Consider the following 15,806-nt stretch of genomic DNA (forward strand, 5'->3'; position numbering starts at 1 on the left):
AAGGCTGCGGGGTTTTCATGGGGGTCTTGTATTATTTCTTGAAGTTTGTTAAAATTTACTGATTTGTTTGAGGTTGCCCTCATGCCTGCTAGTAGGCATTGGATCATCTGGTCCCGGCGCCGGTGACCATTGCCTGCATGTTGGTCGTTCCAATTGGTATAGGCTGCCGGGACAGCATCGGCTCCTATGGGCATAGTGGGGTCGATCATGTGGGTTTGGTCTGCATGCTCTCTGGCTGTGGCCTGGATGTGCTCCCTCTCCTCAGGGGTGAGGGTAGAGGTGAGGATCACATGAATGTCATGTGAGACTGTAGGCTTGGGTGAGGGATTGGAATTCCTTAATGTATTGGGTGGGGTCTGCTGAGAATGACCCTAGTCGCTTTTCGATGGCGGACAAGTCTTGGAGAAGGGGACGAGAACCAGGCCTTCAGTCCCTGCCACCTCACAGAGAGGTAAGATGGCCGCTGGGGTCTGTTTGCTGGGAGGGGTCTGAGCACGAGTTCGGGATGATATGGGAGGCGAGGGCGGGATGGCTGGGGGTTGGGAGTACGGAGGGGGGCGAGGCCCGGTGGGTGGCGTGGCTAGATCCTCTAAGGGGTCAGAGATCGGGAAGTTGGTGAGGTGGGGTCATGGGGGGGGGGGGGGGGGGGGGGGAAGAGGCCCAAAGGGGGGGGGGGGGAGGGGGAAGTGGGGGGGGGGGGGTCGGGGGGGGGGGGTTGTGGGCGGACAAGGAGCACACATGCAGAGGGGCAGGAGGAAGATAGGAGGGGGCGAGACCTGAGGTCCCAAAAGGCCATAAGGTAGGGTATTTCTCCCCATTTTCCCAGCCGATGGCAGAAATTGTCATCGGTTAAGATTTGGTATTGTAAAGACCTCTCAGGTGGCCATTGAGAATCATTATCTCATTTGTATTGAGGCCAGACTACAGTGCAAAGGCGGACGAGTCGGTTACGACGAAGTTCGCCTTGTAAGCCCAGGAGCCGAAAGTTTTTTAACAGACATTGGAGGGGGGTAAGAGATCGAGGCGGTTTAGACTTGTTACTCCCCATTGGCGTGGCAAGGCGAGGCATCCCTCGCGTTGCGATAAGGGGTCTTTCAGCGTGTGGGCCTTTCGGCGTGCGGAGGAGAGGAGACTGACTTGCAAGACGTCTCTCGTGGGTGTCAGCCGTAGTTGGAAGGGGGGAAGGAGGGGTCTGTCCTACTTACCGGCTCCTGTAGGCTCTTGAGAGTAGGGTGGTTGGCATCTGGCTTGGTGAGGAGGGGGGAGTACCTCCGAGGGAGGCGAGCTACCACCTCCTCCTGGGTTTCGGCACCAAATGTTAGGGTCAGGCATAAGGCAGGGTAAAGATAGGAGTCAGAGGCTAAAAAATTTTAGCAGTCAAAGGCTTTATTTGGGAACTAAGGTCTCGGGCAAGGTTCTGTGACTCAGGGAGAGAGAGAGAGGAGTCAAGGAAGTCGTGCCCTGGTATGGTGGGGTAGGGTTTTCAAGCTGCAGCAGTTCCAGGTTTAGGCTCGGGTGGGTCTTTCTCTCGAGCCAGGTTGTGCTGTCGCTTGGTAATTGGTTGACCTTCAGTTCGTTCTGGAGAGCCGCTCAGGGCTTTCTGTTGGATTGTGCTGGCGCTTGGTGATTGGTTGACTTTCAGTTCATTCTGGAGAGCCGCTCAGGGCTTTCCGTTGGGTTGTGCTGGCGCTAGGTGATTGGTTGACCTTCAGTTTGTCCCGGTGCGCTGGCAAGAGGGCCGCCCCCTTCCAGGAACATCCTAACACTGACTTTCTGTACTTTGCTTTTGGAATCTCTAAAAGGGACAGTTTAGGGTAAATGTTCCCGAATTATTTTCCATCCAGAAATTTCACATTTGTTTCTGTTTCCATGCTGTACATGAATTGTATCCTCCAACTTTCTATAGAGAGTCTACCTGAGTTTAAAAAAGAAAAATAAATGTAACAACTGTCTCTCCCCCTTTAGAAGCTTTTTCCAGGGCTTCCTATTACCAGCTGGCATTGGAGCAGCTGCACAGCTACCCCGAGGCCCTGGCGGCTCTGGGCCCTCCGCTTTTGTCCATTAGCTCCACCTCACCGACAAGTACAGCTTCGTGGACATTGCCTATGCCCAGGTAACGTGCTCCCCATGCAGACTGAAGTCCGGGAGAGGGCTGCCATCGCTGGGGGGACGGTCTTGGAGGATTCGGGATGGGAACATGCACGAAGTAAAATCTCCACTAGGTACTACTGAGCACCTTCTGTGAAAGCATTATGGGTGAATTTATTCTCACATACTCGTCTTCCTTTCTGGGGGATAACTGTGGCAGGGAAGGCAGTGTTCGGGCTCAGGGCACCATCTGGAACTGACTGTTGTAGGGAAGTGAGCAGCAGCAGTGTGCCACAGCTTCTGCCTGGAACTTGAAATACATCTACGACCAGTCAGTGCTCATTCAAGTGTGAGCAACTCTTTAAACTGTAGTTTTAATGCTCATTTATTCCATTGCTGCCACGAAATGCCAGTCCATTTTCTCAGCTATATCCGCTTTTATATTTCAGCCAGTAAAGTCACCTGAATATGAGATGCGTTTATTCTTCTGTTGAACAAATATGTTTTGAGCCCACACCAAGTTAGAGGAATGATTCGAAGCTGTGTGGGCAATACAGAGATACAGAAGGCTTTCCAGGGGGTTATGGTTTAAAACTCCCAAGTAAGACAGGGTGAAGCGAATGCTGTGGTAGCAGCCTGGGAGGGAGCAGTTAGCCACCTGGGACATTGTTGTGAAGAGAAGGAATGACAGCTATGGAGCAGTGTGCCCAAGAAGGCACGTGGCTGTGCCCCCTGCCAGTGTGACCTCCACAGAGGTGCAGGCTTCCCAGGCAGGTGTGGTGGGTAGGACGGGCTGGGACCACAGGGCCGTGACATCATTGTGTGAGATAGGCACACTCGATTCTGGGGCCAGTGGAAGCTATGGGTAAGAGTGAGATGCTCTGATCTATTTTTTTTTTTTTGTCAGTGTTGTTTTTATTAATTTTTTAATGGGAATAGTTTCATTGGGACTTTTTTCTGACAAAAGCCACTCATACTTGAGTATTTTGATAAAAATATTTGATCTGGCTTTAAAAGATCAATTCATGCCGATTGGAAATACCCAGATACTGGACCCCGGGGACTGCCTTTAGGAAAGCAGTGTGGCTATGCAGCTGTGCAGCCATGAGAGTGTGAACCGGAGCTATGGCCTGCTTAGATCAGGAGAGGACTGCGTCAGAGGTGATGCTTTAATGTCCGATATGGGTGAGTAGGAAGGTGGCGGTGCCACTAAGTGAGAGAGGGAGCCCAGAAGACAAAGGGAAGGGGTGGACAGGTACAGAGTGCCCCACTGTGTGCCAGGTGGCCTTATGTGTATGTCATCGAGTCTTTCACACCATGCGGCGTGGCTCCTCTGTGCTTCCCCATGGGCTGGATCCTCTCTTTCATTATGAAAAGTTTTGAACGTACAGAGAAGATAAAAGAATTGACACTCTGGTACCCAGGTAGCCGCTACCTGGATTCTCCGATTACAATTGTTCCCTGGACAACACAGGTTTGGACTGTGTGGGCCCACTTCATACACAGATTTTTGTTGATACAGTACAGGACTGTAAATGTGTTTTCTCCTTACGATTTTCTTAACATTTTCTTTCCTCTAGCTTACTTTATTGTAAGAATACAGCACAGAATACATAGAACATACAAATATGTGTTAGTCGACTGCTTATATTAGTAGTAAGGCTTCCAGTCATCAGTGTGCTATTAATAATTAAATTTGGGGGGAGTCAAAAGTTACGTGCAGATTTTTGATGTGTTGTTCGAGGGTCGACTGTAATGTTTTCCTTGATTTGCTTTATCTCATATCTGTTCATCTAGCCATATCTGTGTCCATGAACACATCATGTTCAAACATCCATACACTTCATTTAAACACATAAGCAACATATCATTAACCAGAGTGTAATATATATTTATTGTTCTTTCTTTTTTTGAGGTAAAATTTGCATTCTGGGAAAGGTACAAATCTGTCCTATTTGATGAATTTTAATAAATGCATTCACCAATGTAACAAGCCCCCATCTAGATGTAGCCTGTTCACATCACCTGAGAGTCGCTTATGCTCTTCCCAGTTGGTCCTCTCACATCCCTCAGCCCTGCTAGAGACAACCACTTCTCTGATACATTTTTCCAACATAGCTTAGCCTGTTCTAGAAAATTAAATTATATGCTTCTGGGTAAGGCTCTTTCACTTGGCCTGTTTTTGATGTCCATATTGTTGCATGTATCTGTAGTTATGTTCTTTCTTAACAGTGGTTTTTTGAATATGGTTGTAAGTACTCAGAGCCCTGAGTTTGCACATAAGGTCTCTGCCAAATAGGAGGACTGCCACTGACCTCACCAAACCATCCAAGGAGGGGCAGGACATTTGGAGGGAGCCAGATGGAAAATCAGGTCAGTTCTCCAGCTAGAAAACAACCAATTCTGTGAATGATCATTGGACTTCATAGGGTTAGCTCTAGAAAACATCACTTTTTCATCTCTTGGGAGGACAACAATGTATCCAATTGTATCTGGCATTTTATACCCCCAGTTGAAGATTCCAGTCTCTGGAACCAAGTTAGAGGGCCATATCTATGTCAGCTCATCCAGAGATGCCCCCTTTCAGAGGTATTATGGGAAGGTGGGTGGGAATGGGGGAACAGGAAGAGAACCCTCCAATGGAAACAATCCTGATTCTCATTTTCATTGTAGTGAAATGATTGCAATAGTAAGAATTCATTTTTCAAACCTTGAAAAGTTTCATGGCCTGGACACCAAGCCAGTGCTTTGGCTCTTAGCTCAGTCCAGATGTTTTATGCAGTGCAGCCTCTTGAATTGTCCTCTCCTTATGCTGCTGACTGTGAAGAACTTGACAGCTCTACTGATCTAGATCTATGATATTGATGCTGTGTTACAACTTCTAACACTTGCCTCAGTCTTCACAGATGAACAAAGGCATGGGTTCCTGTTCCAGAAGTATTCATCACATTCTTTATAGAAGATCTCCACCCCATTAATTGGCTTTTCTTGTCTGCCAATAGCTACATGCACTCACTCCCTCTTCTGGAAGCCTCTCCAGAGATGCTTGCTGTTTAGCCAAGTTGTGTTTTAATTCCCCAGGACAAAAGGAGCAGGCAGCCCTCAGGCAGCCCCCAGCAGGCTCCGCCTGGGCTCATTGACCCCGAGCCTGGGATTAATGCAGGAGCTGGCAGAGTTCCAGCCAAGAATTGAAGGTTGATGTGAATTAGGAAATGGGGAATAAGCTCCTTCTCTTTCCTGGTGCCCCCTCCATTCACCGGTCATTCATTCTTTGTTAAACTTGCCTTGACAGTGATGTTGGTTAAACTATGAGAGTCCTTAAGAAAATGCTAAAACGTTATCTTATAGCTCTAACAAAATAGTGTGTAAAATTTTTAAGACATTATTCAAAAACAACTGTTTTTTTTTCTTTTGACCATGCGTTTTGCTTTGGTGTTTGTGACTAGAGGCTATTCTTTTGTTTTCTCTCAGGTGGCACCTTCAGAAGGTCTTCTTAAAGCTCAAGGGTGGTCAGCAGATTCCCGTGTTTAAGCTCAGCTGGGACACTGGTGATGAAGGAGGACAGGTGATCAAAACGACTCTGCTTTCTCCAAGCGTGGCCTCCCCTCCTCACCGGGTCCCTCCAGGGCCTTGAGCCAGGTGTCCAGCACCAGGGGTGACTGTACGTGCTGGCATGTGGTAATTTTGGTATAATGCTAATTTGACCACGGTTATTGCAGGTTTTTAATTTAATCAAAAATGGACATTTTACTATAAGTTTATAAGAATTTATCTGCAAATTCACTAAAAGCAAAGCACAGAGTAAAAGGAATCAGTGTTAATAAGATGTTCGCTGATTTTTGCTAGTTCTCCTCTTTCTTTCCTGCCGCCTCCCTGCCCCCCTCTCCGGACCCCCATAGTTTTCAGTTCCATCAATGAGAAGGCAAGTCTTACTAGCAGCTCTGAAGAGGTCTGTAACTGTTAACATGAGAATGCCCGACCCTGAATTCATGTTAAGTAGCTTGCGAACATTGTCAATCCCTTTGAAATGCTTTTTGCTTCACTGCTTTCGTTTTATCTTCTTGTTTCTGTTTTAGTTGTCAGCTGTCTGCCTGATGAAGGTTTGCAAAATAACTGCTTTAGTCCAAACATTTTAGAAGCTTAAAAAATATGTAGGTGTACATAGCACATGCAAAACTAACTTGGGAATGGTAGTTCAAAGCTAGTAGGTCCTTATCCTTCTGCTCTGCAAACAGCCACATATTAGAGGAGCACACCTTTAGGTGGTACCTTTTTTATAAGTGAACATTATGAAGCCGACCATCTTCCTCCCCTCTGAGCACCAGAGCTGATGAAAACCAGAAATCTGATACATTTGCTTTGAAAAGGCCAGTATCACCCCCTTATTGTTATTAGGCTTAATGCAGTTATAATTGCCTACAATAAAGGATGTTCATTAGATCTTTTCCTAAATTAAAAAAATATTTTTTAATGTTTAATTATTTTTGAGAGACAAAAATCGTACTCTAAATATATAAAGAACATATAAACCATTAAGAGGTATGCTAAAACCGTATTATAAAGAGGTCCAAGAAAAACTTAAAACAATTTTTTTTAATGTTTATTTTAGAGAGAGAGAGAGAGAGAGACAGAGCACGAGCGGGGGAGGGGCAGAGAGAGAGGGAGACACGGAATCTGAAGCAGGTTCCAGGCTCTGAGCTGTCAGCACAGAGCCTGACATGAGGCTCGAACTCACGAACTGCAAGATCACAACCTGAGCCAAAGTAGGACTCTCAACCAACTGAGCCACCCAGGTTCCCTCTTTTCCTACATTCTTAATATTCATTGGAGGGAAGACTTTCCAGAAATATTAAGCTTAAATTCAATATAGAGCATGAGGCCTTTGATCATTGGAAGTTATTTCTGTTCTGGAGCTTGTTTCTTTAAAAACAAATATTCTTTGAATAGAGTATAGAGTGAAATAGGAGTCTCCCTGAAAGCACTTTTGCAGATAGTACAATCTGAACAATCTTTTAAAGTACAGTAAATCTTTGGTTTGCAAGCATAATTTGTTCCGGAAACATGCTTGTAATCTAAAACACTCATATATCAAAGCGAATTTCAAGAGCCATTGGCTCAGTTTTGATCATGTGACATTCACCATCACATACTGCTCATATTGCAAGACATAGCTTGTTTATCAAGTTATAATTTATTAGAAATGTTTGCTAGTCTTGTGAAACACAGAACTTTTACATGCAATCCAAAGTTTTACTGCAAATGGTAGACTACTGTGCATGTACTTCTGTGCTTTTATTTTTTTAATGTTTATTTCTGAGTAAGAGACAGAGACAGAGGGTGAGGAGGGGGGGGCACAAAGAGAAGGAGTCACAGAATCGTAAGCAGGCTCCAGGTTCTGAGCTGTCAGCACAAGAGCCCAACACGGGGCTTGAACCCACAAACTGTGAGATCGTGCCCGGAGCCAAAGTCGGACACTTAACTGACTGAGCCACCCAGGCACCCCTGTGCTGCTTTATTCGTGAACAGCTACACACTGTTTATTGTATATGTGTTAGTTTACATATTGTTTCATGTTTGATTGTTCTCTAACTTTTACTTCCTTTCAGTGTTTGCTTGTTTCTTCTTGCTGTTGCCAAATCATAGAAAGCCAGGGCCTGGATGGGCCATCTGTTCTGAAGTAAAAGCAAGTGACAGTTTTTGTTTGTGTAGAATTTGAATTAAGAGGCTTTTCTAACCCAAGTGACAGGAAATAGTATTGTGTCAGGAAAAAATCCTTGATTTCTATTTGGAAATCACCATCTCGAGTACTTCTTCCAGTTAAGTTTACTTCCATCCACCTTGGGCAATTGTGAACAGGCTGGGACTTGGCCATTGCAGACAGACATTGTCTTTCATTGCTTTGAGCATAGCAGTGATGTGTATTTGCAGCCCACCACTTCCTATGTATCCAGTAATCACTGTGACTCAGCCATTGGACTCCCACTACCTTGAAGACATCTTGGATAATGCACATTGTCATCAGAAGAAAAGGCAACTGTTGCCCACAAGCAGAGTTTGAGCAAGTGCCCCCTGCACACCCAGCTCAGGGACTGGAAAAGGGCTTCACTAGAATTGTAAGAATTCCATAAAGACTGTGGAAGAGAGAGCACAGTCAACAAATCAGAAATCACAGCCAACAAATGGTAGTATGACTGCTACATCCTTTACAGGATGTGGCATGTCTTCCCCTGCAAATTGCCTACCAGCTGGCATGCTGAGTGGGTGGGGAGGGCCCAGGGAGTTAGAGTGTTAGGAACACTGTGCCAGAAGAGTTTCAAGCACTGGTGCTAAAACGATGGAGAAGACTGAGATACTGATTAGGAGGAATCCAGGAGGCAGTCTGGAGGGAGCAGTCATCTGATGGGCCTTGAAATCTAAGATTTCTTTCTCTTTTTTTTTTTTTTTTTTTTGAAATCTAAGATTTCAGACACGATAAGAGAGTGGCCTGCAAATGGAAAGAAAACACACACACAAAAAGGCCTCAGCAGGAGAAATATGAGCTATGCCCCAGAACGAAGATACCCATTTTGGCCAGGGGATAGGTTAGCTGAAGCCACAGTAAAAGAAAGCCCTGGAAAGGTGAGTTGGCCACCACATGTGCCAGTGTTAGCATTTTGCATGTGGCTTGTGGCCATCATAGATTTGGGAGTAAGCATATGATTGCACAGTTAATGGATGGTTAAGAGACTATGATGAATATGTCCTGACAGGCTGATAGGACTTTTTGATATATCACACATTTTACTGTCATTGATTCCATTTTTCTAGGATTGGCTTCCTCCTACCTCTCTTCCCTTCAACCATCCCCCCTTCACTGATTTAATAATACCTGATGAGACGTTTTATTACTCCCGGTTTTGGTAAAGTTTTTAACAGTAAAGATGAAGAAGCTGAAATAAAATACATGTATACAAAACAGCCAGAACTTGACAAAGTGGCCTCTGTCTGCTGGCACAGTGGGAAGGTCGAGGTAATGCTCAATAGGCAGCAGCTCAAGGGTTTCCTGAAGTCAGGCAGCCTTAGGCCACTTGACTGTTTGTTTTTCAGTTTGTATGAAAAATATGAAGAAATACTTACCAAGCACCTATCTTACAAGTGAGGCAATGCTTTTACCGCTCGTTGAGATGCTTGGCAAAAGCTGCCGTATACACAGGAGGCCTGATGGCTGAGGAGGTCAGGAGGAGGCGGGAGGATGATGGGAAAACCTCTAGGCCCCACCTACAGGATTCTTGCCTCCTTAGTAACCTGTACATCATCCAGGCTTGTTTTTTGGCCAGCGTCGGAGTTGCTCAGGTGAAAGTACATTCAGGAACATGTAGAGAAAAACTGTGGCATTTTACAATCCAGGGTAGAAAAGTGGGAGATGAAAATATTAAAAACATGCCTCTCAGACATAGGTATGTATCACATATCACATGTGGTATATTAAATGCCTTTTATCATTAAATAATAAGCCTTCGAGGCAGAAATTTTTTCCTCCACCACATAATACTTAGCTTTTTTATTATTATTTTGATATTTGATCTTATTTGTTCTTAGAACAATCTCATTTTTGACAGGACTCAGACTCAGAAGCTTTCCGAGAAGACAGCCTCCGTCTCTTGGCAGTCTGTTCCTGGTGTTTTCCTTGGCCTCCTTCATTCTGTTGGCCACCAGTCTGGCATATCCTGCAGCCTCTTGCTTATGTTTCTCAGTGTGCTGCTTCCAAGCAGTATGCCAACGTTCGTGCTGGACGACTGGTGGAGGAACAAGACGCTGAATCTTGAGAGCTTTGGTTCTAGGTTTCTTCCCTTCTTTGTTTAGGGGCTTTCTCACAAAGACTGGCAGACATCATCTTCCTTCAAGCGACTGTAAAGTCTGAGGTTTCTGCTAGCTCTTTTGGGGCCCTGGGCAATGAGGCACTGTAGTGTCCGTGAGTCTAGGAATATCCTTCTCCCTTTTCTCACGATGGCCACATGGAGAACACTGAGGTTGATCCGCAATGCAACCCGAACAGATATGGGCTTTCTCCAGTCCTCCTTGGTCGGTAGCAGGAATGCCCCTTGCTCAGCAGCAGGCGGACACGGCCATGGGTCAGGACACCTGGTTCATGGGGAAGCCTTGTTTGTCGTTGCCACCACTGATTCAGACCACATCACCCTTCCATTCTTCACCTAGTTCATCAGCAGCAACTTCTGTGGCCATTCGCTTCTCAAAAAAGGTGTGAAGTTTCCATTCGTCATCCACTTCAATGAGTTTCTAGCAGTCAGCAGCTGGGAAAGAGATGTTCAGCTTCATCCTGAAGCAGCCTACTGCCTCCGAGTCCCCGCAAAAAAGACCTGTAACACTTAGCTTTTAAGTGCAGCTACCATGTGTCAATCACCTTGCAGCCTTAATAAGAAAGTAATTTTGTACTTCCACGTCAGTTTTATAAAGAGAGAAACCAATTCCTCCCATGAATGTGGTTGCAGAATTCTAAACACTAGCAAACTGAATCCAGGGACATATAATAAGTGGTATATTATTTTTCACAAAATATGGTGGTGCCTATATCTTTGCAGTGCCCTCCTCTATGGGAAGATTATATATCCCTGTCTTGTTGAACTCAGGTGTGACCAGGTGGCTTGTTTTGGCCAATTGATTTGTGAGTGGAAGTGATAAGCAAGACTTCTGAGTAAAAGTTTTAAGTGCCAGCCCTTGGTTCTTCATGCCCTCTTTTCTCTCTTCCCAAAAGTCAGTAATGTTCTAGATGGTAGCTACTCTAGGGACTTGAGTTCTGGAATGAAGATGATATGTAACAGAGCTTACAGATGACCCACAATGGGACATGTAGCATGGGTGAGAAATAAACCCTTAAAAGCCCCTAAAATTAGGGGCCATTTTTACATCAGCTTAACCTAGCCAATTCTGTTAACAGTGACTAAGATTTATTTCAGGAATGCAAGGTGGTTCAATATAAGGAAATCTATTGATAGAGCTAATCATATTAACAGAGCTAAGGAGGAAAATCATCTTTATTTCATTTTTTTTTTTTTTCACTAGGCCTCATGCCCAGTGTGGAGCCCAACATGGGGCTTGAACTCACGATCCTGAGGGTTAAGACCTGAGCTGAGACCAAAGTTGGACACTTAACCAACTGAGCCCCATGTGATACTTTTATAGATACAGAAAGTCATTTCACAAAAACTCATTAAGTGTTCACATTAAAAACAGATGAGAATTGATAGTTCCTCTCATAAGAGGAGAGTGTGTGCACGTACATGTATTCCCAAAGCGATCATCTTACCCAACTGGAAAACTACTAGAGGTTTTTTTCCATTCAAGTCAGAAACAAGATAAGGATACACTATATCCACTATTATTTAACATTATGCTGTATCCAATATAGTTAGGCAAAAAAACCAAAACAAAAACAAGAGACCTCAAAATTAGGAAGAGTAAAGCAGTTGCTGTTTATGTAGATGATATCATTATATATCTGCAAAACCCAAAAGAATCTGTGGAAAACTAGAGTATTTAGTAGAGGACATTAATGTTTAGAAACAATCTTGTGCCTGGGTGGCTCAGTCAGTTGGTTGAGCATCCAACTCTTTATTTCAGCTCAGGTCATGATCCCAGGATCGTAGGATTGAGCCCCGCGTCCTGAATGTGGGTGGCTCAGTCTATTGAGCATCTGACTTCGGCTCAGGTCATGATCTCACGGTTTGTGGGTTTGAGCCCCGTGTCAGGCTCTGTGCTGACTGCTTGGAATCTGGAACCTGCTTCGGAGTCTGTGTCTCCCTCTCTCTGCCCCTATCCCACTCATGCTCTGTCTCCCAAAAATAAATAAACATTAAAAAAAATTAAGATGATCCTTCTCTCTGCTCCTGTCCCCCTCTTGTGCTCTTCCTCTCAAATTAAAAAAAAGAAAAAAGATAATGGAGAGCAGACCCTATTTACAGTAGCAAACAAACAAACCCAAAATAGTAAAAACTTAGCAAGAAATCTGCAAAACTTATATGAGAAGTGCTGAAACACCACTGCAAGATAAAAAAGTAGAAATGGACAAATGAAAGGGCATACCACATTTGTGGATAGCAAGGTTCTCCATCAGAAAGATGCCAGTTCTCCCAGAGTTAAATTTAATGTGATGCCAATAAAAATATCACTAGTGGCTTTTTAAAGTTAGACAAGCTAATGAGTTATAAACCCATTTGGAAGAATAAACAAAGGTAGCCAGGAAATCCCTGCAAAGCAAGAGCAAGGAGGGAGGACTAGATGTTAAAACATATTTGTAAATGAAATAATGAAGTACTGACACATGAAGAGATGATGCTGTGTTGCAGGATAGAGAACACGGAAGTACCCAAGTGTATACAGAAACCTGGTTATGATAAAGGCAGCATCTAAGTCAGGGGAGGGAGTGGAAGGCCTCTGAAAAATGATGTTGGAAAAGACAGCTATATGCAAAAAGATAAAATTGGATCCATTGCTCAGCATACAATTTCCAGTTAGGCCAAAGATCTAAATGTAAAAATGAAACTATCTAAATACTAGCAAAAATATTGGTAAACTCTTAGAACTTGGAAGTGGAGAAACTTTTCCAACCATGAGTCATCATCTGTAAGTGATCAGGGAGACTGATAAACTTGACTATATAAAAACAAATTTCTGCATGTCTGGAAATAACAAAAACAAAGCAAAAAGTAAGTGACAAACTTGGAAATAATTTACAACGTAAATCACAAAAGTTAATATCCCTGATTTTTAAAGAGCAAAAGTGGAGAAAAACAGTAACCCAGTAGAAAAGTGGCCAAAAGATATTAATGAATTCACAGAAAAGAAATGCAAGTGAATTTTAAACATTCAGGGGGGGAAAAAAAAAGGCTCAACTTCATTCTTAGAAAGAATGCAAATTAAAAGAAGATACCATTTTTCTTCAAGCAAATTGGCAATAACACCTAAATTTGAGAACCTACCTTCTTGAAAGGCTGGGAGGAATCAGCCTTTCTTAAATTGCTGGTGGGCACACAGTGATAAAACTCCTATAGAGTTGTATAGAGGGGAACTTGACAAGACCTAGAAAAATGTTACATGCCTTTACCCTTCGACCCACCAATCCCATGTCTGAGACTCTGCCAAAGAGATGATGGCAAAAATACTAAATGCCATTTAAATAGTATTATTAATGCAATACTATTTGTAATAGCAAAAACTGGAGACAACCCAAATATAACCAAAATATCCATTAATAGAAAACTGATTAAATAAACTTTGAAACCTTTGATACTTTAACACGATTGAAGAGTGTGTATAATGCATATTGTATATGCATGTGTGTGTGTATATGTATGTATGTATATATTAGCTCCTGTTTTCAAAAAGAAACACTGGGATAATTACTACCTTAGAGAAAGCAAACAAAGGGCCAGGGGATACAGGTAGGAAACAGGGATAGAAACTTTACTTACCTGAATGTATCTTCTTTTGTACTTTTGACTTTGAAACCATGGTGTTTTGTTTTCACATAATTTAAAAATAAAATTAAATCACAATCTTTAAATGTGTGTGTGTGTGTGTGTGTATATACACACACACACACACACACAATATTGAAACAAGAGAATCTGTAGTGAAGAAATATTTCTAGTGAGTTTAACAGTTCTGACTCAGCATCTTTGGTAGGATATATCGAAATGGCAAAAAGAAACCCCAAGAAATCTTAAATTCCATTCAGTGGGCTAGTGTGAGCATACATGAGTATACACTCATTCACTTACATACACAATTGAGACTTCCTCCTTTCCACAAATGTAACTTCCATCTCCAAGAGAAAGAACTTGGCTCTCATCCTAGGTATATTTACTAATTTGCTCAAATCTAGAATATACAGAAAGGAGTTCCAGAATTGCTAACTCTGAAAAAACAAAAAAAAACCCTAATAACTGGAGGGTTTCACATGGTTTTTTTACACTTGTAAAGGCAAATTTTATAAACAGTGAGATGCACGAATATTAAAGTGTACAATTCCATGTATATTTACAAATGCTTGCACTCATGTAATCCATACTCTATGAAGATTGTGATCATTTCCATCCTCAGGGAAAATACCCTCAGGCCCCACTATAGTCGATTTCCTGCTCCTACTCTGATCCCAGAGAGAACCATGTATTGATTTTTTTCACATAAACTTTGGTGCTTGAGATTTACTTTAAAAACACTCCACACATCAATGAATCTAGATTACAAAATTGTGATTGTTGAATGTTATTGCTTGATGAGTGTATGGGGTTTATTTTATCATTTTCTCTACTTATGAGAATTTTTGAAATTGTCAGTTTTTATGTTCAGTAGTATTTCAGTGTTTGTTCAGGGGCAGTCTCCTTTCCTAAGTATTAGTGCCACTCTGTTCTTTCATGAATTCTTACCATAAACCATGGGTTTTCAAAGTGAGTGATAAATTAGACAAGTATCATAACATCTCAGGCAAAACACATCCCTTCTCTCCAATATCCACCCAGCCCCTCCCTCCCCCTCACTTTTCTCATAAAGCAAGTGATTTCATCTAAGGGAGGGAATTATGGCAGGAATTTGCTTTAACATCGTGTTTATATAAAATATTTGACACATTAGATCAGCAAGATTTACTCTTAATAGCTCAAAGAAGGAAGCTTTTAATATTAACCATTTTTTAATATACAATATATCCAAACTACTGTCATAAAGCTCTATACTTGTTTACCTAAGAATCCCTTATCAAGTTGGGTGGCAGATATCTTACATATGACAGTATTTTAGGTCCCAGTTTCAGTGGCATGATTTAAATGGGGATAAGAAAGATCTAACATAATCCAGGATACTTTAAAAAGAAAACATCTAAGAAAATTACACCACTCTTTGAAAAGGGAACTTAAAGGCCACAAACATCTCAAAGGGGAAGACTGTGTTGTTTTCTGCTTCTATTAAACACATGGGATAAGCAAGACAGCCAAGTTCATACCAAAATTAAAACTGTTAAAACTCCTCTCAGTCCCCAGAAAAGGAACTTGGAAGCAAAGTATAGTGAATTTGAGAGTCATTTGCTAAAATTTTAATATTAAAGATGATCCTAGTTTGTGTTGGGTTTCTTTATCTAGAAACACAAAGAATTCACGGTTTGTGGAGAAAACAGAGCAAAAGCTGAAAGCTTTGAGGACACATCAAGGGTTCTGTATAGGAAACATGTTCCGGGCAAGTCCAGGGACCTTGCACGCAGATCCATTTGGAGAAGCCCTAGTTATCTAGGACCTCACCTAGGGCTGGTGGGAAAGTCTTGTAGGATGGTTGTTAGAATCTTATGTTTGTTTTAAACCAGCAAAAAAAAGCATTTTTAAAAAGTTAAATCATTTAATTTCTCTTCCATTGTATCATTTGCCACAAAAATGACATTACCTGTCATCTAAACTATTCCCCACATGACACTAAAATCTTAAAGGTGTTCCCTGAAAGATATTCATGAGTTCTCACTATTTTTAAGAAGCACAACGAAGGAAAATAGCAGATTTGTCCATTGCTATCCAACTGGGGAAAAAAAAAATGTTTCTATAATACATTTAATGTACTTTGTACTAATTTATATCCCAGTTTGTGGGGTCCCCATTGATTTACTTTTTATAGCCCAGGTAGCATCTTTCTTTGCCATTGTACTGATTATACCAGTAAACCATCTCTCAAATTCTCCC

The 15,806-nt window shown here is 42.4% G+C and overlaps 1 protein-coding gene across 4 annotated transcripts in view; it reads left to right on the forward strand.

Annotated features, from left to right (window-relative positions):
* Positions 1–6,926, forward strand: part of LOC125929797 (cytochrome c oxidase assembly factor 1 homolog) — an 84,025-nt gene extending 77,099 nt beyond the window's left edge. For 3 of the 4 annotated variants that reach the window (XM_049641297.1, XM_049641296.1, XM_049641295.1), the window contains exons 4-5: positions 1,966–2,113; positions 5,560–6,926. In XM_049641297.1, the coding sequence (XP_049497254.1) occupies positions 1,966–2,113; positions 5,560–5,722 (311 nt within the window). In that variant the 3' untranslated portion in view covers positions 5,723–6,926. Of the gene's footprint in view, positions 1–1,965; positions 3,938–5,559 lie in introns of those variants that run through there. The other variant, XM_049641298.1, reaches the window with a different exon arrangement.
* The last annotated feature ends 8,880 nt before the right edge of the window (positions 6,927–15,806 follow it).

Source organism: Panthera uncia, chromosome A2 (assembly GCF_023721935.1).
Source record: "Panthera uncia isolate 11264 chromosome A2, Puncia_PCG_1.0, whole genome shotgun sequence".
NCBI lineage: Eukaryota > Metazoa > Chordata > Mammalia > Carnivora > Felidae > Panthera > Panthera uncia.